Source organism: Motacilla alba, chromosome 3 (assembly GCF_015832195.1).
Source record: "Motacilla alba alba isolate MOTALB_02 chromosome 3, Motacilla_alba_V1.0_pri, whole genome shotgun sequence".
NCBI lineage: Eukaryota > Metazoa > Chordata > Aves > Passeriformes > Motacillidae > Motacilla > Motacilla alba.
In genome coordinates, this window is record NC_052018.1 from 1,907,034 (window position 1) to 1,930,868 (window position 23,835).

General features: G+C 53.1%; 3 protein-coding genes across 3 annotated transcripts; 1 reads left to right on the forward strand and 2 right to left on the reverse strand.

Annotated features, from left to right (window-relative positions):
• Positions 1-1,907: 1,907 nt before the first annotated feature.
• Positions 1,908-4,291, reverse strand: LOC119698540 (striatin-4-like). The gene is made up of 2 exons (XM_038130513.1): positions 4,036-4,291; positions 1,908-2,045 (listed from the first exon to the last, which is right to left on the reverse strand). Exons 1-2 carry the CDS (start codon positions 4,240-4,242, stop codon positions 1,908-1,910), a joined length of 345 nt encoding a protein of 114 aa, XP_037986441.1. The 5' UTR covers positions 4,243-4,291.
• Positions 3,948-6,661, forward strand: LOC119699827 (fukutin-related protein-like). Its single transcript, XM_038133814.1, is given in 3 exon segments — positions 3,948-4,135; positions 4,901-6,184; positions 6,186-6,661. Coding segments are annotated over 2 exon segments (1,539 nt in total). The 5' UTR covers positions 3,948-4,135; positions 4,901-5,029; the 3' UTR covers positions 6,570-6,661.
• A 312-nt stretch (positions 6,662-6,973) lies between these two features.
• AP2S1 (adaptor related protein complex 2 subunit sigma 1) lies at positions 6,974-14,460 on the reverse strand. Its single transcript, XM_038132392.1, has 5 exons — positions 14,312-14,460; positions 10,941-11,090; positions 9,144-9,257; positions 8,974-9,033; positions 6,974-7,229 (listed from the first exon to the last, which is right to left on the reverse strand). The coding sequence occupies exons 1-5, from the start codon at positions 14,312-14,314 to the stop codon at positions 7,128-7,130; spliced, it is 429 nt and encodes a 142-aa protein (XP_037988320.1). The 5' UTR covers positions 14,315-14,460; the 3' UTR covers positions 6,974-7,127.
• Positions 14,461-23,835: the final 9,375 nt, after the last annotated feature.

Here is a 23,835-nt window from a genome sequence, read left to right on the forward strand (position 1 = left end):
TTTGGGTTTTGGGGGATTTTTAGGGTGATTTTGGGGTGATTTTTGAGCGGTTTGGGGTGGGGTCTTGGGGGATTTTTGCAGCGGTTTTGTGGGGGGGTTTTTGGGGTTTGTGGATTTTTGGGGGTTTTGGGTGATTTTTGGGGTTTTTTGGGGTCTTTGGGGTTTTTTGGGATCTTTGGGGGAGGGTTTGGGGTTTTAGGAGTTTTTTAGGGTGATTTTGGGGTGATTTTTGGGGTGATTTTGGGGTGATTTTTGAGCGGTTTGGGGTGGGGTTTTGGGGGATTTTTGCAGCGGTTTTGTGGGGGAGTTTTGAGGGGTTTTCAGGGATTTTTGGGGTTTTTTGGGGTCTTTGGGGTCGGGTTTGAGGTTTTGGGTTTTTTGGGGTGATTTTGGGGTGGTTTTTGAGGGGTTTGGGGCGGGGTTTTTAAGGTTTTGGGGATTTTTTTCAGCGGTTTTGTGGGGGGTTTTTGAGGGATTTTTGGGGTTTTTTGGGGTCTTTGGGGTCGGGTTTAGGGTTTTTAGGGGTTTTTTGGGGTGATTTTTGAGGGGTTTGGGGCAGGGTTTTTAAGGTTTTGGGGATTTTTTCAGCGGTTTTGTGGAGGGTTTTGAGGGATTTTTGGGGTTTTTTGGGGTCTTTGGGGTCGGGTTTGGGGTTTTGGGGGTTTTTGGGTTTTTTTGGGGTGATTTTTGAGGGGTTTGGGGTGGGGTTTTGGGGGATTTTTGCGGCGGTTTTGTGGGGGAGTTTTGAGGGGTTTTTGGGGATTTTTGGGTTTTTTTGGGGTCTTTGGGGTCGGGTTTGGGGTTTTTTGGGGTTTTTTGGGGTTTTTTGGGGTGATTTTTGAGGGGTTTGGGGCGGGGTTTTTAAGGTTTTGGGGATTTTTTCAGCAGTTTTGTGGGGGGGGTATTGAGGGTGTTTTGGGGATTTTTGGGGTTTTTTGGGGTCTTTGGGGTTTTTTGGGGTCTTTGGGGTCGGGTTTGGGGTTTTGGGGGTTTTTGGGTTTTTTTGGGGTGATTTTTGAGCGGTTTGGGGTTTTGGGGGATTTTTGCAGCGGTTTTGTGGGGGAGTTTTGGGGGTTTTCTGGGGATTTTTGGGTTTTTTTGGGGTCTTTGGGGTCGGGTTTGGGGTTTTTTGGGGTTTTTTGGGGTGATTTTGGGGTGATTTTTGAGGGGTTTGGGGCGGGGTTTTTAAGGTTTTGGGGATTTTTTCAGCGGTTTTGTGGGGGGTTTTTGAGGGATTTTTGGGGTTTTTTGGGGTCTTTGGGGTTTTTTGGGGTCGGGTTTGGGGTTTTGGGGGTTTTTGGGTTTTTTTGGGGTGATTTTTGAGGGGTTTGGGGCGGGGTTTTGGGGGATTTTTGCAGCGGTTTTGTGGGGGAGTTTTGAGGGGTTTTCGGGGATTTTTGGGTTTTTTTGGGTCTTTGGGGTCGGGTTTGGGGTTTTTAGGGGTGGTTTTTGAGGGGTTTGGGGCGGGGTTTTTAAGGTTTTGGGGATTTTTTTCAGTGGTTTTGTGGGGGGTTTTTGAGGTTTGTGGATTTTTGGGGGTTTTGGGTGATTTTTGGGGTTTTTTGGGGTCTTTGGGGGAGGGTTTGGGGTTTTAGGAGTTTTTTAGGGTGATTTTGGGGTGATTTTTGGGGTGATTTTGGGGTGATTTTTGAGGGGTTTGGGGCGGGGTCTTGGGGTATTTTTGCGGCGGTTTTGTGGGGGGTTTTGGGGGTTTTTTGGGGATTTTTTGGGGATTTTTGGGATTTGGGGTCTTTGGGGGAGGGTTTGGGGTTTTGGGGTGATTTTTAGGGTTTGTGGGGTGATTTTTAGTGTTTTTGGGGTTTTTTTAGGGTTTCTGGATGTTTTTATGGTTTTTGGGGTGATTTTTTTAGGGTTTTGGGGTGATTTTTAGTGTTTTTGGGGTTTTTTTAGGGTTCCTGGATGTTTTTAGGGTTGCCCCACCTCTCCTGCTTGAGGGCGAACTCCAGCATGCGGATGCGCCGCACCAGGTCCAGCTTGAGGCTCTCCTGGCCCTGCCGCTCGCCCTGCAGGAACGCCACCTGCGCCTGGGGACACCACAGGGGACATTGGGGACACTGGGGACACCACAGGGGACATTGGGGACATCGGGGACATCAGGGACACCCAGGGGACATTGGGGACATCAGGGACATCGGGGACACTCAGGGTCCCTGAGGCTCTCCTGGCCCTGCCGCTCGCCCTGCAGGAACACCACCTGCGCCTGGGGACAGCAGGGACATTGGGGACATCGGGGGCACCCAGGGGACACTGGGGACATTGGGGACATCAGGGACATCAGGGACATTGGGGACACTCAGGGTCCCTGAGGCTCTCCTGGCCCTGCCGCTCACCCTGCAGGAACACCACCTGCGCCTGGGGACACCACAGGGGACATTGGGGACACCCAGGGGACATTGGGGACATCAGGAAGACCCAGGGGACATTGGGGACATTGGGGCCATTGGGGACACCCAGGGTCCCTGAGGCTCTCCTGGCCCTGCCGCTCGCCCTGCAGGAACGCCACCTGCGCCTGGGGACAGCAGGGACACTGGGGACATCGGGGACACCCAGGGGACATTGGGGACACTGGGGACACCCAGGGGACATTGGGGACATTGGGGACATCAGGGACATTGGGGACACCCAGGGTCCCTGAGGCTCTCCTGGCCCTGCCGCTCGCCCTGCAGGAACGCCACCTGCGCCTGGGGACACCACAGGGGACATTGGGGACATCGGGGACACTGGGGACATCAGGGACACCCAGGGGACATTGGGGACACTCAGGGTCCCTGAGGCTCCCCTGGCCCTGCCGCTCGCCCTGCAGGAACGCCACCTGCGCCTGGGGACATTGGGGACACTCAGGGGACCTTGGGGACATCGGGGACACCCAGGGGACATTGGGGACACCCCCAGCTTCTCCTGCCCTGGACAGACACCACCTGTGCCTTGGGGACACCGAGGGTGACGTCAAAGACAGAGACACCCAGTGACACCCAGGGACCCTTGGGGACACCCAGGGACCCTTGGGGACACCCAGGGAGTGTCTCCAACCCTGGGGGTGACAAGGAGGTGGCATCAGGGGAGGGTTTCCAATACCCATCGCAGCGTCCCCAACACCGGCACCGGGGGGGTCTCGATGTCCCCAGTGCCCATCCCAGGGTCCCCAGTGTCCCCAGTGCCATCCCACTGTCCCCAGAGCCATCCCAGTGCCATCCCACTGTCCCCACTGCCCATCCCAGTGCCATCCCAGTGTCCCCAGTGCCACCGCCAGTGCCATCCCAGTGTCCCCAGTGCCACCTCCAGTGCCATCCTAATGTCCCCAGTGCCCATCCCAGTGCCATCCCAGTGTCCCCAGTGCCATCCCACTGTCCCCAGTGCCCATCCCAGTGCCATCCCAGTGTCCCCAGTGCCACCTCCAGTGCCCATCCCACTGTCCCCAGTGCCCATCCCAGTGCCATCCCAGTGTCCCCAGTGCCACCGCCAGTGCCATCCCAGTGTCCCCAGTGCCACCTCCAGTGCCATCCTAATGTCCCCACTGCCCATCCCAGTGCCATCCCAGTGTCCCCAGTGCCATCCCAGTGTCCCCAGTGCCACCTCCAGTGCCATCCCAGTGTCCCCAGTGCCCATCCCACTGTCCCCAGTGCCCATCCCACTGTCCCCAGTGCCCATCCCAGTGCCATCCCAGTGTCCCCAGTGCCACCTCCAGTGCCCATCCCACTGTCCCCAGTGCCCATCCCAGTGCCATCCCAGTGTCCCCAGTGCCACCTCCAGTGCCCATCACACTGTCCCCCAGTGCCATCCCAGTGTCCCCAGCGCCATCCCAGTGCCCCCCCGTGTCCCCAGCCCCGCTCCCGGTGCCTCCCCCGCCCCCTCCCGGTGTCCCCACCCCCTCCCCGCCGCCCCGGCCGCCATTTCCTCCCAAGATGGCGCCAGCAGCGGCCACCCCACCCCGGTGACCCCCGCCGTCCCCTCGGTGTCCCCCCGCTGTCCCCCCGCCGTCCCCTCCCCTCGTGAGGGCAGCGCCGCCGCCATTACCTGCAGCTCGGCCCTCTCCGCTTCCCAGCGCCCTTTCTCCGCCTCGAAGCGCGCCCACTCGTGCTGGATGAAGTGCAGGATGCCCGGCAGGCTGAGGCCGGTTCGTGCCGCGGGCTCGGGGCCCGGAGCGGGGCCCGGAGCGGGGCCGGGAGCGGGGCCGGGGGGCGGAGGTTGGGCCCGGGCCGGCGGAGCCCGCTCGGCCGCCATGGCGGCTGCCACAAAGGGAGCCACGGGCGGCAGCGGCTTCCTGCCACAAAGGGAGCCGGAAGGGGGCGGGGAAAGGGGCGGGGAAAATTAGAAAGGGGCGGGGCCAAAAGAGGCGCTGTTGCCGTGGCAACGGGGGGGCTGTGGCGATTTTTTGGGGGTCTTTGGGTTTTTTGGGGGGGTTAGAGGGGATTTTTGGGGGTGTTATGGTTTTTTCGGGGGTCTCTGCAAGGTTAGAGGGGGTTTTTGGGAGGGTTTAGGGTTTTTCGGGGTGGTCTTTGGGGGTTGTAGTGGATTTTTGGGGGGTTTGTAGGGAATGTTGAGGGGATTTGGGGGATTGTAGGGGATTCTGGGGGTTTTGGGGAGGGGTTTAGGGTTTTTTGGGGGGCTTTAGGGTTTTTTTGGGGGGTGTTTGAAACGTTAGAGGGAATTTTGGGGGGTTTAGGAGCTTTTTAGGGGTGGTCATTGTGGGGGGTTATAGGGATTTGGGGGCTTTTAGGGCTCTTTGGGAGGTTAGAGGGGATTTGGGGGGTTTTAGGATTTTTCGGGGGGCGTTTGGAAGGTCAGAGGGGATTTTTGGAGGTTTTGGGGCGGGCTTTAATTGTTGGGAATTAATTAACTCCTCATTAACAACCCCTCATTAACATTTTGGTTTCCACAGCGCCGCCGCGTGGTCACCGCGGGCATCGCAGCACCACGAGGCCGACCGCAGCCACGCCTCCGAATTAACTAATTGCCCCTTCCAATTAACTAATTAACCGCTTAATTAACGAATTCCTTAACCCACGCCATGAGGATCACCCCCTGCCAGGCCGCCCTGGCCGCCGCCATCGCCCTGAACCTCCTGCTGCTGCTCTGCTCGCGCCTCCTCCCCGGCGCGTCCCCGCCGTGCCGCCATCCCCGGCGCGTCCCCGACGGCGTCCCCGGCGTCACCGTCATCCTCCGCGACTTCGACGGCCCCGACCACGACGTGGCCGCCACCGCCCGCTCCTTCGCCGCCCTGCCCGGCGTGGCCGTGCTGGTGGCCGCCGAGGTGGCGCCGTACCCGCCGGCGCCGCTGCCCGCCGGCGTGGCCGTGCTGTCGCTGCGGCCGGAGCCTCACCGGCCGCCGCCGCGCCCGGAGCTGGCCGTGCGGACGCGCCACGTGGCCCTGGTGCCGGACGGCGCCCGCGCGGCGCCCGGCCTGCTGCGGCGCATGAGGGACGCCCTGGAGGCCGCCTCGGACGCCGGCACCAAGGTGGTGGCGGCGGCCGTGGGGCCGCGGCGGCCGCAGTGCTTGACCTTGGAGGTGGACATCAAGGCGTGGACGGCGCGCTACGGCCGCGCCGAGCCGCGCGGCGACGACCGGAGCGACCGGCACGGCGACGGGCTGGGCGAGCCGTGCGGCGCGCTGGACGGAGCGCCGGCCGTGCTGCTGCTGCGGACGCGCGACCTCTTCTCGCTGCCCTTCCCGCTGACGCGGCCCGTGGCGGCCTCGCTGTCCCTGCAGGCGGCCGCGCGGGGCTGGCGCCTGCTGCTGCTGCCGGCCGCCTTCCCGCTGGCGCCGCGGCCGCCGCCGTCGCCCCACGCGCAGTGGCGGGCGCGGAGCGCGCAGGAGGCCCGGCGCCGGGCGCTGCTGGAGCTCTTCGGGCTGAAGCTGGAGGTGCTGCCGGACGGCGCCCGGCGCTGGCACGGCTGCGCCAAGGACACGCCGCGCTGCTTCGGCACGGTGCGCGGGCAGACCCCCGAGTACCTGCTGGCCGGGCGCTGGACGCCGCCGTGCTGCCTGCGGGCGCTGCGGGCCACCGCCCGCCACGTGCTGGCCCAGCTGGAGGCGGCCGGCGTGCGGCACTGGCTGGAAGGGGGGTCCCTGCTCGGCGCCGTGCGCCTCGGCGACCTCATCCCCTGGGACTACGACGTGGACGTGGGGCTCTACCGCGACGACGTCCCCAAGTGCCGCTGGCTGGCGGCGGGTGGCGGCCACGGGCCGGCCGGTGGAGGACCCGCAGGGCTTCCTGTGGGAGAAGGCGGCCGAGGGCGAGTTCTTCCGCGTCCACTTCAGCCGCGCCAACCGGCTGCACGTGGACCTGTGGCCCTTCTACGCGCGGCCCGGCACGGCCGTCATGACCAAGGACACGTGGCTGGGCCACCGGCAGGACGTGGAGTTCCCCGAGCGCTTCCTGGTGCCCCTGGGCACGGTGGCCTTCGCCGGGGTGACGGCCAAGGCGCCCAACGACCCCCGCGGCTTCCTGGAGCTCAAATTCGGGCCCGGGGCCATCGAGAACCCCGAGTACCCCAACCCCGAGGTCAGGAGGCTGGCACAGGACGTGGGCAATAAAACCGCACGGTGACATCTCTGATTGTCCCCAGTGCCACCCCCGAGTGCCCCAACCCCGAGGTCGGGAGGCTGGCACAGGACGTGGGCAATAAAACCGCACGGTGACACTGGCGTCACTCTGTGTGCCATCTCTGGGGTCCCTGTGCCACCCTGGGTGTCCCCAGTGCCACCTTTGGGGTCCCTGTGCCACCCTGGGTGTCCCCAGTGTCACTCAGGATGTCCCCAGTGCCACCTTTGGGGGTCCCTGTGCCACCCTGGGTGTCCCCAGTGTCACTTTATTCTGGTTTTGGTCACTATTAATTCACTTTATCCCATTTTTGGTCATTTTTAACCCATTTCATCCCATTTTTTCCCCATTTTTTCCCATTTTTGCTCATTTTTAACCCATTTCATCCCATTTTTACCTCATTTTTTCCCTTTTTTGGTCATTTTTCACCCATTTTTGGTCACTTTAATGCACAGAAATTCACATTTTTTACACACCACGACAACACTGACGGCCGGGGCAGGGGCCCCGTTTCGGGGGGGATTTTTGGGGAGGATTTTTGGGGGGATTTCGGGGGGTTTTGGGTCATTCCAGGGACTGCAGCATCAGCAGCTGCTTCAGCACCTTGGTCTGGCTCGTCTCGCGGATCTCCCCGGCCAGGAACATCTCGTCCACCACGGTGTACACCTAAAAAAACCACAAAAACAGCAAAATTCAGAGAAAATCGGCAAAAAAACGGCAAAAATCGGCAAAAAATCAGCAAAAAATGAGCAAAAAGAACCCAAAAATGGCCAAAAATAGCCCAAAAATGTCTAAAATAACCCAAAACCAGCCCAAAATCAGCCCAAAGCCAGGCAGGAAGATCTCATCCTCCACTGTGTGCACCTAAAAACCCCAAAAAATCAAAATTCAGAGAAAATCGGCAAAAAAAACGGCAAAAATCGGCAAAAAATGAGCAAAAAGAACCCAAAAATGGCCAAAAATAGCCCAAAAATGTCTAAAAGAACCCAAAATCAGCCCCAAAGCCAGGCAGGAAGATCTCATCCTCCACTGTGTGCACCTAAAAACCCCAAAAAATCAAAATTCAGAGAAAATCGGCAAAAAAAATCAAAAAATCAGCAAAAACCACCTCAAAATCAGGCAAAAATGTCTAAAAATACCAAAAAAATGTCTAAAAATCAGCAAAAACCAGCCCAAAATCCCCTTAAATCACCACAAAATTGGCCAAAATCACTCCTAAATCACCCCAAAATTGGTCAAAATCCCCCCAAATCACCCCCAAATCCCTTAAAATCACCTAAAATCCCCCCAAAATCCGCCAAAATCACCCCAAAAATCCCCTTAAATCACCCCAAAATTGGTCAAAATCAGCCAAAAATGGCCCCAAATCACCCCAAAATCAGCAAAAATCACCCCCAAATCAGCCAAAATCCCCTTAAATCTCCCCAAAATCAGCCAAAATCACCCCAAAATGACCCAAATCAGCCAAAATCCCTTTAAATCACCCCCAAATTGGTCAAAATCAGCCCAAAATGGCCCCAAATCACCCCAAAATCAGCCAAAATCCCCCCAAAATCAGCCAAAATCCCTTTAAATCACCCCCAAATTGGTCAAAATCAGCCCAAAATGGCCCCAAATCACCCCAAAAACCACCCAAGATGCCCCAAAACCGCCCAGGACCCCTCCCCAAATTAATGAAACCCCCCCAGGATGCCTCTAAATGAGCAAAGACCCCTCCCCAAATTAATTACCCCCCCCCAGGACCCCTCCCCAAATTAATTAACCCCCTGCAGGACCCCCCCAAATGAGCAAAGACCCCTCCCCAAATTAATGAACCCCTTCCAGGACCCCCCAAATGAGCAAAGACCCCTCCCCAAATTAATGAACCCCTTCCAGGACCCCCCAAATGAGCAAAGACCCCTCCCCAAATTAATTACCCCCCTCCAGGACCCCTCCCCAAAATAATTAACCCTCCCCAGGACCCCTCCCCAAAATAATTAACCCTCCCCAGGACCCCCCCAAATGAGCAAAGACCCCTCCCCAAATTAATGAACCCCTCCAGGACCCCTCCCCAAATTAATTAACGCCCCCAGGACCCTCCCAAATGAGCAAAGACCCCTCCCCAAATTAATTACACCCCCCAGGATCCCTCCCCAAATTAATTAACCCCCAGGACACCTCCCCAAATTAATTAACCCCTTCCAGGACCCCTCCCCAAATTAATTAACCCCCCCCAGGACTCCTCCCCAAATTAATGAACCCTTCCAGGACCCCCCCAAATGAGCAAAGACCCCTCCCCAAATTAATGAACCTCCCCAAATTAATTAACCCCTTCCAGGACCACTCCCCAAATTAATAACCCCTCCCAGGACCCCTCCCCAAATTAATTAACCCCCAGGACCCCTCCCCAAATTAATGACCCCCCCCAAACCTTGTAGAAGTTGAAGACGAGGTCGAGCTCGCAGACGTTGTGGAAATACTCGTTGAGCACCTGCAGACCCCAATTAATTAATTAACACCCCCAATTAACACCCTGGGGGGGGTTAATTAAGGCCTGGGGGAGGTTAATTAAGGAGGTAATCAAGGAGTTAATTAGCCCACCTCGACGAAGTTGTGGATGGCCTCCAGGTAGGCCAGGTTGTTGTCGGTGACGTCGACGCAGATGCAGAAGTAGAGGCCGGCGTAGCGGCGGTAGATGATCTTGAAATTGCGGAACTGGGGGGGACTGGGAGTCACTGGGGGGGACTGGGAGTCACTGGGAGGGACTGGGGGGGACTGGGGGGGACTGGGAGAGGTGTGGGAGGGACTGGGATGGACTGGGAGGGACTGGGAGGGCACTGGGGGCACTGGAGGCCGGCGTAGCGGCGGTAGATGATCTTGAAATTGCGGAACTGGGGGGGACTGGGAGTCACTGGGGGGGACTGGGATGGAACTGGGAGGGACTGGGAGGAACTGGGAGGGACTGGGATGGACTGGGAGAGGTGTGGGATGGACTGGGAGTCACTGGGAGGGACTGGGAGTCACTGGGGGCACTGGAGCCCAGCATAGTGGCGGTAGATGATCCTGAAATTGCGGAACTGGGGGGGACTGGGAGTCACTGGGGGGGACTGGGATGGAACTGGGAGGGACTGGGATGGACTGGGAGAGGTGTGGGAGTCACTGGGATGGACTGGAAGTCACTGGGAGGGACTGGGAGTCACTGGGAGGGACTGGGAGAGGTGTGGGAGGGACTGGGAGTGGTGTGGGAGGGACTGGGAAGGACTGGGAGTCACTGAGAGGGACTGGGAGAGACTGGGGGGGACTGGGAGTGACTGGGAGCAACTGGGAGTCACTGGGAGTCACTGGGAGGGACTGGGAGGGAGCCCAGCTTCCCCCAAGCCTCCATTATCCCAAATCCCCCCCAATTTTCCCCCTAAAACCCGGCAACTTTGGGGTGAAGAATTGGCAACGTTGGGGTGAAACCTGGTGGTTTTGGGGTAAGAAATGGGGATTTTGGGGTGAAAAGTGGGGATTTGGGGTGAAAAATGGGGATTTGGGGTAAGAAATGGCGATTTGGGGGTAAAAAACGGGGATTTTGGGGTGAAAAATGGGGATTTTGGGGTAAGAAATGGGGATTTTGGGGTAAAAAATTGGGGATTTGGGGTAAGAAATGGGGATTTTGGGGTGAAAAATGGGGATTTGGGGGTAAAAAAATAGGGATTTGGAGGTGAAAAATGGGGATTTTGTGGTTAAAAAATGGGGATTTTGGGGTGAAAAGTGGGGATTTGGGGTGAAAAACGGGGATTTTGGGGTAAAAAACGGGGATTTTGGGGTAAAAAATGGGGAATTGGGGTGAAAAATGGGGATTTGGGGGTGAAAAAATGGGGATTTTGGGTTGAAAAATGGGATTTGGGGGTAAAAAATGGGGATTTTGGGGTGAAAAATGGGGATTTTGGGGTGATATATGGGGATTTGGGGTAAGAAATGGGGTTTTGGGGTAAAAAATGGGCATTTTGGGGAAGAAATGGGGATTTTGGGGTGAAAAATGGGGATTTTGGGGTAAAAAATGGGGATTGGGGGTGAAAAATGGGGTTTTGGGGGTAAAAAATGGGGATTTGGGGGTGAAAAATGGGGATTTGGGGGTGATATATGGGGATTTGGGGTAAGAAATGGGGATTTTGGGGTAAGAAATGGGGATTTGGGGGTAAGAAATGGGGATTTTGGGGTGACAAGTGGGGATTTGGGGTGAAAAATGGGGATTTGGGGTAAGAAATGTCGATTTGGGGGTAAAAAATGGGGATTTTGGGGTGAAAAATGGGGATTTCGGGGTAAAAAATGGGGTTTTGGGGGTGAAAAATGGGGATTTGGGGGTAAAAAATGGGGATTTGGGGTAAAAAACGGGGATTTTGGGTTTTTTACCTCGACGAAATTGGTGTGTTTGGCGTCCCTGACGGTGACCACGGCGTGCACCTCCTCGATGAGCTTCTGCTTCTCGTCGTCATCAAACTGCATGTACCACTTGGCCAGGCGCGTCTTGCCGGCCCGGTTCTGGATCAGGATGAAGCGGATCTGCCCCGGAATTCCCGGAAAAAAATGGGATTTTGGGAGGGTTAAAATTTGGGAGAAATCGGGAAAATTATTTCCCCAAAATCTGAATTTTTTTGCCATTAAATCACAATTTTTTGTCGTCAAAATTCCGATTTTATCCTGAATTCCGGGAGGGTTCCCGGCCCGGTTCTGGATCAGGATGAAGCGGATCTGCCCCGGAATTCCCGGAAAAAAATGGGATTTTGGGAGGGTTAAAATTTGGGGGAAATCGGGAAAATTATTGCCCGAAATCTGAATTTTTTTGTAATTGAAATTCCCATTTTAGCATCATTTAAATTGGAATTTTATCATGAATTAGAAAAGAGTTCCCAGCCCGTTTCTGGGTCAGGATGAAGCGGATCTGGCCCGGAATTCCCGGAAAAAAATGGGATTTTGGGAGGGTTAAAATTTGGGGGAAATGGGGAAAATCATTGCCCCGAAATCCGAATTTTATCGCCATTGAAATCACAATTTTTTGTCGTCAAAATTCCGATTTTATCCTGAATTCCGGGAGGGTTCCCAGCCCGGTTCTGGATCAGGATGAAGCGGATCTGGCCCGGAATTCCCAGGAAAAAATGGGATTTTGGGAGGGTTAAAATTTGGGGGAAATCGGGAAAATTATTTCCCCGAAATCTGAATTTTTTTGTAGTTGAAATTCCCATTTTAGCATCATTTAAATTGGAATTTTATCCTGAATTAGAAAAGAGTTCCCAGCCCGGTTCTGGGTCAGGATGAAGCGGATCTGGCCCGGAATTCCCAGGAAAAAATGGGATTTTGGGAGGGTTCAAATTTGGGGGAAATCGGGAAAATTATTTCCCCGAAATCTGAATTTTTTTGTAATTGAAATTCCCATTTTAGCATCATTTAAATTGGAATTTTATCATGAATTAGAAAAGAGTTCCCAGCCCGGTTCTGGGTCAGGATGAAGCGGATCTGGCCTGGAATTCCCGGAAAAAATGGGATTTTGGGAGGGTTAAAATTTGGGGGAAATTGTGGAAAACCCCAAAACACCCCAAATTCTCCTCATAAAATCCCAGAAATAATTAATTCTCCCTCAGAACCCTTCAAAATCCTCCCCCCAAAAGACCCTAAATTGGGAAAAATCCCAAAATACCCTGAGTTCTCCTCATAAAATCCCAAAAATAATTAATGTCCCCCTCAGAACTCCTCAAAATTCTCCTCAATGAAACCCTAAATAGTGAAAAACCCCAAAATCGCCTCATGAAAACCCCAAAATAATTAAACCTCCCCTCAGAATGCCCCTCCAAAAGACCCTAAATTGGGAAAAAACCCAAAATAACCCAAAAACTCCCCATAAATTCCCAAAAATAAATAAACTTCCCCTCAGAACTCCTCAAAATTCTCCTCAATGAGACCCTAAATTGGGAAAAAAACCAAAATACCCCAAATTCTCCCCATGAAATCCCCAAAATAATTAAATCTCCCCTCAGAACACCCATCCAAAAGACCGTAAATTGGGGAAAAAACCAAAATACCCCAAAATTTCCCCATAAAATCCCAGAATAATTAACCTCCCCCTCAGAACTCCACACAATCCTCCTCAATGAAACCCTAAATAGTGAAAAACCCCAAAATCTCCTCATAAAAACCCAAAATAATTAAACTTCCCCTCAGAATGCCCCTCCAAAAGACCCTAAATTGGGAAAAAAACCCAAAATAAGCCAAAAACTCCCCATAAAATCCCAAAAATAAATAAACTTCCCCTCAGAACTCCTCAAAATTCTCCTCAATGAGACCCTAAATTGGGAAAAAAAGCCAAAATACCCCAAATTCTCCCCATAAAATCCCCAAAATAATTAAATCTCCCCTCAGAACACCCATCCAAAAGACCGTAAATTGGGAAAAAAACCAAAATACCCCAAAATTTCCCCATAAAATCCCAAAATAATTAACCTCCCCCTCAGAACTCCACACAATCCTCCTCAATGAAACCCTAAATAGTGAAAAACCCCAAAATCTCCTCATAAAATCCCCAAAATAATTAAACCTCCCCTCAGAATGCCCCTCCAAAAGACCCTAAATTGGGAAAAAAACCCAAAATAACCCAAAAACTCCCCATAAAATCCCAAAAATAAATAAACTTCCCCTCAGAACTCCTCAAAATTCTCCTCAATGAAACCCTAAATAGTGAAAAACCCCAAAATCGCCTCATGAAAACCCCAAAATAATTAAACCTCCCCTCAGAATGCCCCTCCAAAAGACCCTAAATTGGGAAAAAAACCAAAATAACCCAAAAACTCCCCATAAAATCCCAAAAATAAATAAACTTCCCCTCAGAACTCCTCAAAATTCTCCTCAATGAGACCCTAAATTGGCAAAACCCAAAATACCCCAAAATCTCCTCATAAAAACCCCAAACTAATTAATGTCCCCCTCAGAACTCCTCAAAATCCTCCTCAATGAAACCCTAAATAGTGAAAAACCCCAAAATCTCCTCATAAAAACCCCAAAATAATTAAACCTCCCCTCAGAATGCCCCTCCAAAAGACCCTAAATTGGGAAAAAAACCCAAAATAACCCAAAAACTCCCCATAAAATCCCAAAAATAAATAAACTTCCCCTCAGAACTCCTCAAAATTCTCCTCAATGAGACCCTAAATAGTGAAAAACCCCAAAATCTCCTCATGGAAACCCCAAAATAATTAAACTTCCCCTCAGAACTCCTCACAATCATCCTCAATGAGACCCTAAATTGGGAAGAAAACCCAAAATACCCCAAATTCTCCCCATAAAATCCCAAAAATAATTAATCCCCCTCAGAACTCCTCACAGTCCTCCTCAAAATGACCCTAAATTGGGAAAAAAAAAACCAAAATACCCCAAAATCTCCTCAGAAAAGCCCAAAAATAATTAAACCTCCCCTCAGAACACCCCTCAAAAAGACCCTAAATGGGAAAAAAAACCAAAATACCCCAGATTTTCCCCATAAAATCCCAAAAATAATTAACTTCCCCCTCAGAACTCCTCAAAATTCTCCTCAATGAAACCCTAAATAGTGAAAAAACCCCAAAATCTCCTCATGAAAACCCCAAAATAATTAAACTTCCCCTCAGAACCCCCGTCCCCCCCCCCCCTCCCCTCACGACGCTCCAGGCCCGAGGCCCCCCCGGGTCCTTCCTCTCCCCCCATTCCCGCTGTCCCCGTGTCTCCCCCGTTTGTCCGGTGCCCTCAGGGGTTCTCACCATGGCGGTGCCGGCCCGAGGCCACCCCCCGGTTCCGTTCCCGGTTCCGATCCCGGTTCCGAGCCCGTTCTCGGTTCCTTTCCCGGTTCCGCCCCCCCCCTTCACAGCCAGGCCCCGCCGCTTCCCGCCTCCGCCAGGGGGCGCCCCCGCGCCGCCCGCACTGCGCCTGCGCGGACCCTCCCGTTCCCGCCCTTTCCCCCCTCACGTTTCCCGCCCCTGCCTCGAATTCCCGCCCCCCTCCCCAAAATTCGCGGCGCCCCCTCCCCAAATTCCTGCCCCGGGAATGAAGGACGGGGATCAGAAGGAGATTTGTGGCCCCCTCCCCAAATTCACCTCCGCGGTCAAGCCCCGCCCATACGCTTTTAGCCACGCCCCCTTTCCTCGCTCCCCCTCCCCAAATTCCCTCTTCCCCCTCCCCATCCCGGTTTTTGCCCCCTCCCCAAATTCTGCGCCCCCCCCCCCCAAATCCCGCTCGTTCCGCCCCCCGCCCCTCCAGGCCACGCCCTAAACCACGCCCCCTCCCAAATCACCCCGCTCTCCTGGCCCCTCCCATTGCTTCACCCCACCCCCAAATTCCCGCCGGTCTTTGCTTCCTTCCCTCTTCATTTTTCCCCCTCAAAATTCCCGCTTTTTTTCCTATAAAATTCCCGGTTTTTTCTTATAAAATTCCCGTTTTTCCCATAAAATTCTCGGTTTCCCCCCCCCCCCAAATTCCCGGCGCTGTCCTCCAAGCCCCGCCCCTTCAACCCCGCCCCTTCCTTTAGCTCCGCCCCCCTCCCGCCGCTCCCGCCGCTCCCCTCACGGTGCCGCCCCTCCCCTCCCGCCGCGCACGCGCTCCCGCCATTCTCCCCCTTCCCCCCCTCCGTGATCGTGAAGGCGGAGGCGGAGGAGGAGGAGGAGGAGGAGGAGGCGGCTGAGGGCTGAGGGGTGGGGGGGGGGGGTTAGAGGAGGAGGAAGGCGCCGCCGCCATTACAGGCCGAGCCCGCCCCGGCGGCCCCCGCCGCCCTCGCCCCGCCCGCCGCCGCCGCCCCGAGCGCGGACATGGCGCTGCCGCCGCCTCTCGCCGCCCCCGGCCCGGCCCGATGCCGCCGCCGCCGCCGCTGCTTCTCCGGTAAGAAGGAAACCTCTTCTCCCTCCCTCACTCTCAGCGCCACCATCGCCGCCTTTTCTCTCTGGAAAACCCCCCCCCCCCTCCCCCCCCGAGAAGAACAATGGGCCGCCCCACCCCCGCCCGCCGCGCGCCCGCCGGGCCGGCCCATGGCCCCCGCGGGGGGGGGGACGGCCCGTGAGGGGGGCCCGGGAGAGACCACCCCCCGTGGGGGGAGCTGGGGGATGAGACCCCCCCCCCCCCCCGTTCGTTCTCAATGGTCCCGCCGCCCATTCATGGGGGGCTGTGGGGGGGGAGACCCCCGCGAGGGGGAGAGGGGGGACCCCAAAATTGGGGGGACATAGAGGGGAGACCACCCCCAAATTGGGGGGGGGGACATAGAGGAGAGACCACCCCCGATTTGGGGGGCTTAGAGGGGAGAGCATCCCTATTTGGAGGGGATACCTTCCCTAAATTGGGGGGATTCTGAGGGGAGACCACCCCCAAATTGGGGGGACATAGAGGGGAGACCTCCCCAATTGGGTGGATTCTGAGGGGAGACCACTCCCAGTTTTGGGGGGATTCTGAGGGGAGACCACCCCCGATTTGGGGGGCTTAGAGGGGAGACCATCCCTATTTGGAGGGGATACCATCCCCAAATTGGGGGGATTCTGAGGGGAGACCATCGCCAATTTGGGGGGGCTTAATGGGGAGACCACCCCCAAATTGGGGGGGACGGGAAGGGGAGACCACCCCCAATTTGGAGGGGAGACCACCCCCAAATTGGGAGGCTTAGTGGGAAGACCACCCCAAATTTGGAGGGGGACATAGAGGGGAGACCCCCCCAATCAGGGGGGATTCTGAGGGGAGACCACCCCCAATTTGGGGGGCTTGGAAGGGAGACCATCCCCTATTTGGAGGGGAGACCACCCTCTGTTTGGGGGGCTTAGAGGGGAGACCACCCCCAATTTAGGGAGGACTCAGGGGAGACCATCCCCTTTTTGGAGGCGAGACCACCCCCAATTTGTGGGGGAATCTGAGGGGAGACCACCCCCAATTTGAGGGGCTTAGTGGGGAGACCACCCCCGATTTGTGGGGGAATCTGAGGGGAAACCACCCCTAATCTGAGGGGGATACCACCCTCAATTTGGAGGGTTATTGAGGGGAGACCACCCCCAATTTGGGGGGGACTCAGGGGAGACCACCCCCAATTTGAGGGGGAATCTGAGGGGAAACCACCCCTAATCTGAGGGGGATACCACCCTCAATTTGGGGGATATTGAGGGGAGACCACCCCCTATTTAGAGGGGAGACCACCCCCAATTTGTGGGGGAATCTGAGGGGTGACCACCCCCAATTTGGGGGGGACTCTGGGGGAAGATCACTCCCAGTTTGGGGCGGACTCAGGGGAGACCACCCCCAAATTGGGGGGACATAGAGGGGAGACCACCCCAATTGGGGGGATTCTGAGGGGAAACCATCCCCAAATTGGGGGGGAATCTGAGGGGAGACCACCCCCAATTTTTGGGGGGCATGGAGGGGAGACCACCCCCAATTTGGAGGGGAGACCACCCCCAATTTGGGGGGGGATTTATAGGGGAGACCACCCCCAATTTGGGGGGAGACTCCTCCCCAATTTGGGCAATCCCCCTCCCCAAATTTGGGGTCTCCCCTCAAATCCCCCTCCCCAAATTGGGGTCTCCCCCTCCCCAAATTGAGGGGTCTCCCCTCAAATCCCCCTCCCCAAATTGGGGCTTCCCCCTCCCCAAATTGGGGTCTCCCCTCAAATCCCCCTCCCCAAATTCCTCACATCCCCCTCCCCAAATTGGGGTCTCTCCCCTCAAATCCCCCTCCCCAAATTGGGGTCTCTCCCCTCAAATCCCCCTCCCCAAATTCCTCAAATCCCCCTCCCCAAATTGGGGTCCCCCCCTCTCACATCCCCCTCCCCAATTCCTCACATCCCCCTCCCCAAATTTGGGGTCTCCCCTCAAATCCCCCTCCCCAAATTGGGGTCCCCCCCCTCACATCCCCCTCCCCAAATTCCTCAAATCCCCCTCCCCAAATTGGGGTCTCCCCCCTCAAATCCCCCTCCCCAAATTGGGGTCCCCCCCCTCACATCCCCCTCCCCAAAATTCCCAATTTTCCCCATTTTTTGGGATCGTTTGGGATTTTCTGGCCGCCCCGAGACCCCCAAAGACCCCTCCCCAAATTCCCCCTACCCCCAAAGACCCCTCCCCAAATTCCCCCTTTTCCCCCAGAGCTGCCATTCCCTGGAAATTTGGGGTTTGGGGGATTTATTGGGATTTTTTTAGGATTTTTTGGGATTATTTTAGGGTTTTTTGGGGGGATTTTTTGGGATTATTTTGGAATTATTTTGGGGTTTTTTTGGGGATTTTTTTGGGATTTTTTAGGATTTTCTTGGGATTTTTTTAGGATTTATTGGGATTTTTTTAGGATTTTTTGGGATTATTTTAGGGTTTTTGGGGGGATTTTTTGGAATTTTTTTGGGGATTTTTTGGGGGATTTTTTTGGGGATTTTTTAGGATTTTCTTGGGTTTTTTTGGGATTTATTGGGATTTTTTTAGGATTTTTTGGGATTATTTTAAGGTTTTTGGGGGGATTTTTTGGAATTTTTTTGGGGATTTTTTTGGGGATTTTTTTTGGGATTTTTTTAGGATTTTCTTGGGATTTTTTGGGGATTTATTGGGATTTTTTTAGGATTTTTTGGGATTATTTTAAGGTTTTTGGGGGGATTTTTTGGAATTTTTTTGGGGATTTTTTGGGGGATTTTTTTGGGATTTTTTAGGATTTTCTTGGGATTTATTGGGATATTTTTAGGATTTTCTTGGGGGTTTTTGGGGAATTTTGGGGATTTTTTGGGGGGATTTTTGGGATTTTTTGGGGGGATTTTTTGGGATTTTTTTAGGATTTTCTTGGGATTTTTTGGGGATTATTTTGGGGGTTTTTTTGGGATCTTCTGGGATTATTTTGGGATTTATTGAGATTTTTTAGGATTTTTTTGGGGTTTTTAGGTATTTTGAGAATTTTTGGGGCGATTTTTTGGGATTATTTTGAGAAATTTTGGGGTTTTTTTGGGGGGGGGATTATTTTAGGATTTTCATGGGATTTTTTGGGATTTTTTTAGGATTTCCTTGGGATTTTTTGGGATTATTTTGGGATTTTGGGGGGAATTTTTGGGGATTTTTTGGGATTATTTTGAGAAATTTTGGGGGCTTTTTGGGGGGGATTTTTGGGATTTTTTGGGGAATTTTTGGGGGATTTTTTAGGATTTTTAGGGATTTTTTAATGACTTTTTTAAGGCTTCTTTTTGTTTTTTTTGGGATTTTTTTTCAGGTTTTTTTGGGATATTTTTCCAAATTCGGGGAATTTTTTGGGGGAATTTTTTATTTAGTTATTGGGGATTTTTTGGACTTTTTTTTCCATTTTCTTCAGGATTTTTGGGGCTTTTTTGGGATTTTTGGGGGCTTTTTTGAGATATTTTTAGGGTTTTTTTTCCTTTGGATTTTTGGGGATTTTTTAGGATTTTTGGGAGGATTTTTTTAGGATTTTCTTGGGATTTTTTAGGCCAAAATTCCACTTTTCCCACCTGGATTTTTCACTTCCATCCCAAATTTTGGGATTTCTCTTCCGGGATTGTGGGAAAAGAATCCCAGAAATCCCAAAATTTGGGAAAAATATCCCAAAAAAACCCCAAAATTTGGGAATTGCAGCTCCGGGACACCCCAAAACTCGGGAGAAGAATCCCAGAAAATCCCAAAAATCCCCAAAATTTGGGAATGGCAGCTCCAGAAAATCCCCAAAATTGGGGAAAACATCCAAAAAATCCCAAAATTTGGGAAAAAAATCCCAAAAATCCCCAAAATTTGGGAATGGCAGCTCCAGAAAATCCCAAAAATTGGGATCAACATTCCCAAATATTCCAAAATTTAGGGAAAACATCCCAAAAACCCCCAAATTTGGGATCAACATTCCCAAAAATCCCAAAATTTGGGATCAACATTCCCAAAAAAACCCAAAATTTGGGAAAAACATTCCCAAAAATCCCAAAATTTGGGATCAACATCCCAAAAAAACCCAAAATTTGGGATCAACATTCCCAAAACCCCCAAAATTTGGGAAAACATCCCAAAAATTTGGGAAAAACATCCCAAAAACCCCAAAAATTGGGAAAACCGTCCCAAAAAACCCCAAACTTTGGGAAAAACATCCCAAAAATCCCCAAAATTTGGGAAAAACATCCCAAAAATTGGGAAAACCGTCCCAAAAAACCCCAAAATATGGGAAAAACATCCCAAAAATTGGGAAAAACATCCCAAAAATCCCCAAATTTGGGAAAAATATCCTGAAAAATCCCCAAAATTGGGAAAACCATCCCAAAAACCCCCAAAATTTGGGATCAATATTTCCCCAAAACCCCCAAAATTTGGGAATAACATCCAAAAAAATCCCAAAATTTGGGATCAACATTCCCCAAAATCCCAAAATTTGGGATCAACATTCCCAAAAACCCCTCAAAATTCGGGAAGCCCCAACTCCTCCAACCCCAACCCCCCCAAATCCCAAATTTCCCCTGGGAATTCCGGGATCCGGAAGAAAAAAATTCCCTAAAAATCCCGGCGGGGCTTTGACCTCCAGGTCCTTCCCCTGCAGCAAATCCGGAATTTTGGGATTAAAAGGCGGAAAAATCCCGGATTTTTTGGGGAATTTGGGGATTTTTGGGAATTTTTTTTGGGATTCGATGGCCCCGACCGAGATTTTTTGGGAATAAAGGAGGAAAATTCCCGGTTTTTGCTGCCCCTGCCGTGGAATTTGCGGGAACGAGAGGAGCGGCTCCGACGGTCCTGGACTTTGGAGCCGCTCGGGAACTGCTGAGTCAGCGAATTCCAGGGGGAAAAAATCGGGAATTCCGGGGAAAATCGGGAATTTTCGGGTGCTTCGAGCCGGAATTTCCAGCGCCTGGGTGAGCATTCCACAGGAATTTGGGATTATGGGGGAATTTTAGGGAATTTTGGGGATTTTTGGGGGATTTTTTTTGAATTTCGGGTTCGATCAGGGGAAAAAAATTGGGAATTCCGGGGAAAATCGGGAATTTTCGGGTGCTTTGAGCAGGAATTTCCCGCTCTGGGACCAATCTGGGTGAGCATTCCACAGGGATTTTGGGAATATTTCAGGATTTTTTGGGATTTTTTGGGGATTTTGGGTTTTTGGGGTCAGTCAGGAACTGCTGATTCAGCAAATTCTGGGGAAAAAAAAATTGGGAATTCCGGGGAAAATCGGGAATTTTCGGGTGCTTCGAGCCGGAATTTCCAGCGCCTGGGTGAGCATTCCACAGGAATTTTGGGATTTTGGGATTTTTGGGGGGGTTTTGGGGATTTTTTTGGGATTTTTTAGGGAATTTTGGGGTCGATCAGGGGAAAAAAATTGGGAATTCCGGGGAAAATCGGGAATTTTCGGGTGTTTGGAGCCGGAATTTCCAGCTCTGGGGCCGATCTGGGTGAGCATTCCACAGGGATTTTGGGAATATTTCAGGATTTTTTGGGATTTTTTGGGGATTTTGGGTTTTTGGGGTCAGTCAGGAAGTGCTGATTCAGCGAATTCCAGGGAAAACTCGGGAATTCCGGGGAAAATCGGGAATTTTCGGGTGCTTCGAGCAGGAATTTCCCGCTCTGGGACCGATCTGGGTGAGCATTCCACAGGAATTTGGGGGATTTTTGGGGATTTTTTGAGGTTTTTTTGGGAATTTCGGGTTCGATCAGGGGAAAAAAATCGGGAATTCCGGGGAAAATCGGGAATTTTCGGGTGCTTCGAGCAGGAATTTCCAGCGCCTGGGTGAGAATTCCACAGGAATTTTGGGATTTTGGGAATTTTTGGGGTTTTTTTTGGGATTTTTTGGGGATTTTTGGGTCATTCAGGAACTGCTGATTTAGCGAATTCCAGGGGAAAAAAATCGGGAATTCCGGGGAAAATCAGGAATTTTTGGGTGCTTCGAGCAGGAATTTCCAGCTCTGGGGCCGATCTGGGTGAGGATTCCACAGGAATTTTGGGAATTTTTTGGGATTTTTGGGGGATTTTTAGGGAATTTTGGGACTTTGGGGTCGCTCAGGAACTGCTGATTCAGCAAATTCCACGAAAAAATCGGGAATTCCGGGGAAAATCGGGAAATTTCGGGGAAAATCGGGAAATTTCGGGTGCTTCGAGCAGGAATTTCCAGCGCCCGGGGGAGCATTCCACAGGGATTTTGGGATTTTTGGGGGAATTTCGGGATTTTTTTGGGGATTTTTCGGGAATTTTGGGGTCGCTCAGGAACTGCTGACTCAGCGAATTCCAGGGAAAAGGAAGTTGTGTCCATCACGGTGAGCCTTGGTTGGGTGGAGGAGTTGGATCCATCATGGGGGGGACGTTGTGTCCACCATGGACGGTCTTTGGTTGGGTGGAGGAGCCATTTCCACCATGGTGAGCCTCGGTTGGGTGGAGGAGTTGGATCCGTCATGGAGAGGAAGTTGGATCCATCTTGGTGGAGAAGTTGGATCCATCACGGTGAGCGTTGGTTTGGTGGAGGAGTTGGATCCATCATGGTGAGGAAGTTGGATCCATCATGGTGACCCTCGGTTGGGTGCAGGAGTTGGATCCATCATGGTGGAGGAGTTGTGTCCACCATGGACGGTCTTTGGTTGGGTGGAGGAGCCATTTCCACCGTGGTGACCCTCGGTTGGGTGGAGGAGTTGGATCCATCACGGTGGAGGAGTTGGATCCATCACGGTGGAGGAGTTGTGTCCACCATGGATGGTCTTTGGTTGGGTGGAGGAGCCATTTCCACCGTGGTGAGCCTTGGTTGGGTGGAGGAGTTGGATCCGTCATGGAGAGGAAGTTGGATCCATCTTGGTGGAGAAGTTGGATCCATCATGGTGACCCTCGGTTGGGTGCAGGAGTTGGATCCGTCATGGAGGACCTTGGGTTGGGTGGAGAAGTTGTGTCCATCATGGTGGGGATGTTGTGTCCATCATGGTGGAGAAGTTGTGTCCATCACGGTGGGGACGTTGTGTCCATCACGGTGGGGACGTTGTGTCCATCACGGTGGGGACGTTGTGTCCGTCATGGTGGTGAAGTTGTGTCCGTCATGGTGGGGACATTGTGTCCACCATGGTGACCCTCGGTTGGGTGGAGGAGTTGGATCCACCATGGTGGGGACGTTGTGTCCGTCATGGTGGTGAAGTTGTGTCTGTTGTGGTGTGGACGTTGTGTCCATCATGGTGGGGACGTTGCGTCCGTCGTGGTGGAGGCGTTGTATCTATCTTGGTGGGGAATTTGTGTCCACCATGGTGGAAAATTTGTGTCCACCATGGTGGGGACGTTGTGTCCATCGTGGTGGCCTTTGGTTGGGTGGAGAAGTTGGATCCATCATGGTGGGGACGTTGCGTCCGTCGTGGTGGGGATGTTGTGTCCGTCGTGGTGGAGGAGTTGTATCTACCTTGGTGGAAAATTTGTGTCCACCATGGTGGGGATGCTGTGTCCATCATGGTGGCCTTTGGTTGGGTGGAGAAGTTGGATCCATCATGGTGGTGGAGTTGTGTCCGCCATGGTGGAGAAGTTGTGTCCATCATGGTGGGGACGTTGTGTCCACCATGGTGACCCTTGGTTGGGTGCAGGAGTTGGATCCATCATGGTGGAGGAGTTGTGTCCACCATGGATGGTCTTTGGTTGGGTGGAGGAGCCATTTCCACCATGGTGAGCCTCGGTTGGGTGGAGGAGTTGGATCTCTCATGGTGAGGAAGTTGGATCCATCACGGTGACCCTCGGTTGGGTGGAGGAGTTGGATCCATCTTGGTGGGGAAGTTGGATCCATCACGGTGGTGGAGTTGTGTCCACCATGGTCGGTCTTTGGTTGGGTGGAGGAGCCATTTCCACCGTGGTGAGCCTCGGGTGGTGGAGGAGTTGGATCCATCATGGAGGACCTTGGGTTGGGTGGAGAAGTTGGATCCATCATGGTGGAAGGGTTGTGTCCATCAAGGTGGGGATGTTGTATCCATCATGGTGACCCTTGGTATGGTGGAGGAGTTGTGTCCATCGTGGTGGGGACGTTGTGTCCATCATGGTGGGGACGTTGTGTCAGTCATGGTGGAGGAGTTGTGTCCATCATGGCGGGTCTTTGGTTGGGTGGAGAAGTTGGATCCGTCATGGTGGAGGAGTTGTGTCCGTCAAGGTGGCGACCTTGTGTCCACCATGGTGGGGAAGCTGTGTCCATCATGGTAAACCTTGGTTGGGTGGAGAAGTTGTGTCCATCATGGTGGGGACGTTGTGTCCATCATGGTAGAGAAGTTGTGTCCACCACGGTGACCTTTGGTTGGGTGGAGAAGTTGGATCCACCATGGTGGTGAAGTTGTGTCCGTCATGGTGGGGAAGCTGCGTCCACCATGGT

Excerpts from the sequence above, each read along its gene's own strand:
- AP2S1 (XM_038132392.1), bottom strand. Across the intron at positions 9,034-9,143 it reads CCATCCACAACTTCGTCGAG|GTGCTCAACGAGTATTTCCA; the intron begins GTGGGCTAATTA and ends TGGGGTCTGCAG. Across the intron at positions 7,230-8,973 it reads TCGTCTTCAACTTCTACAAG|GTGTACACCGTGGTGGACGA; the intron begins GTTTGGGGGGGG and ends TGGTTTTTTTAG.
- LOC119698540 (XM_038130513.1), bottom strand. The coding sequence starts at position 4,242 with ATGGCGGCCGAGCGGGCTCCGCCGGCCCGGGCCCAACCTCCGCCCCCC. Across the intron at positions 2,046-4,035 it reads CGGAGAGGGCCGAGCTGCAG|GCGCAGGTGGCGTTCCTGCA; the intron begins GTAATGGCGGCG and ends TGGTGTCCCCAG.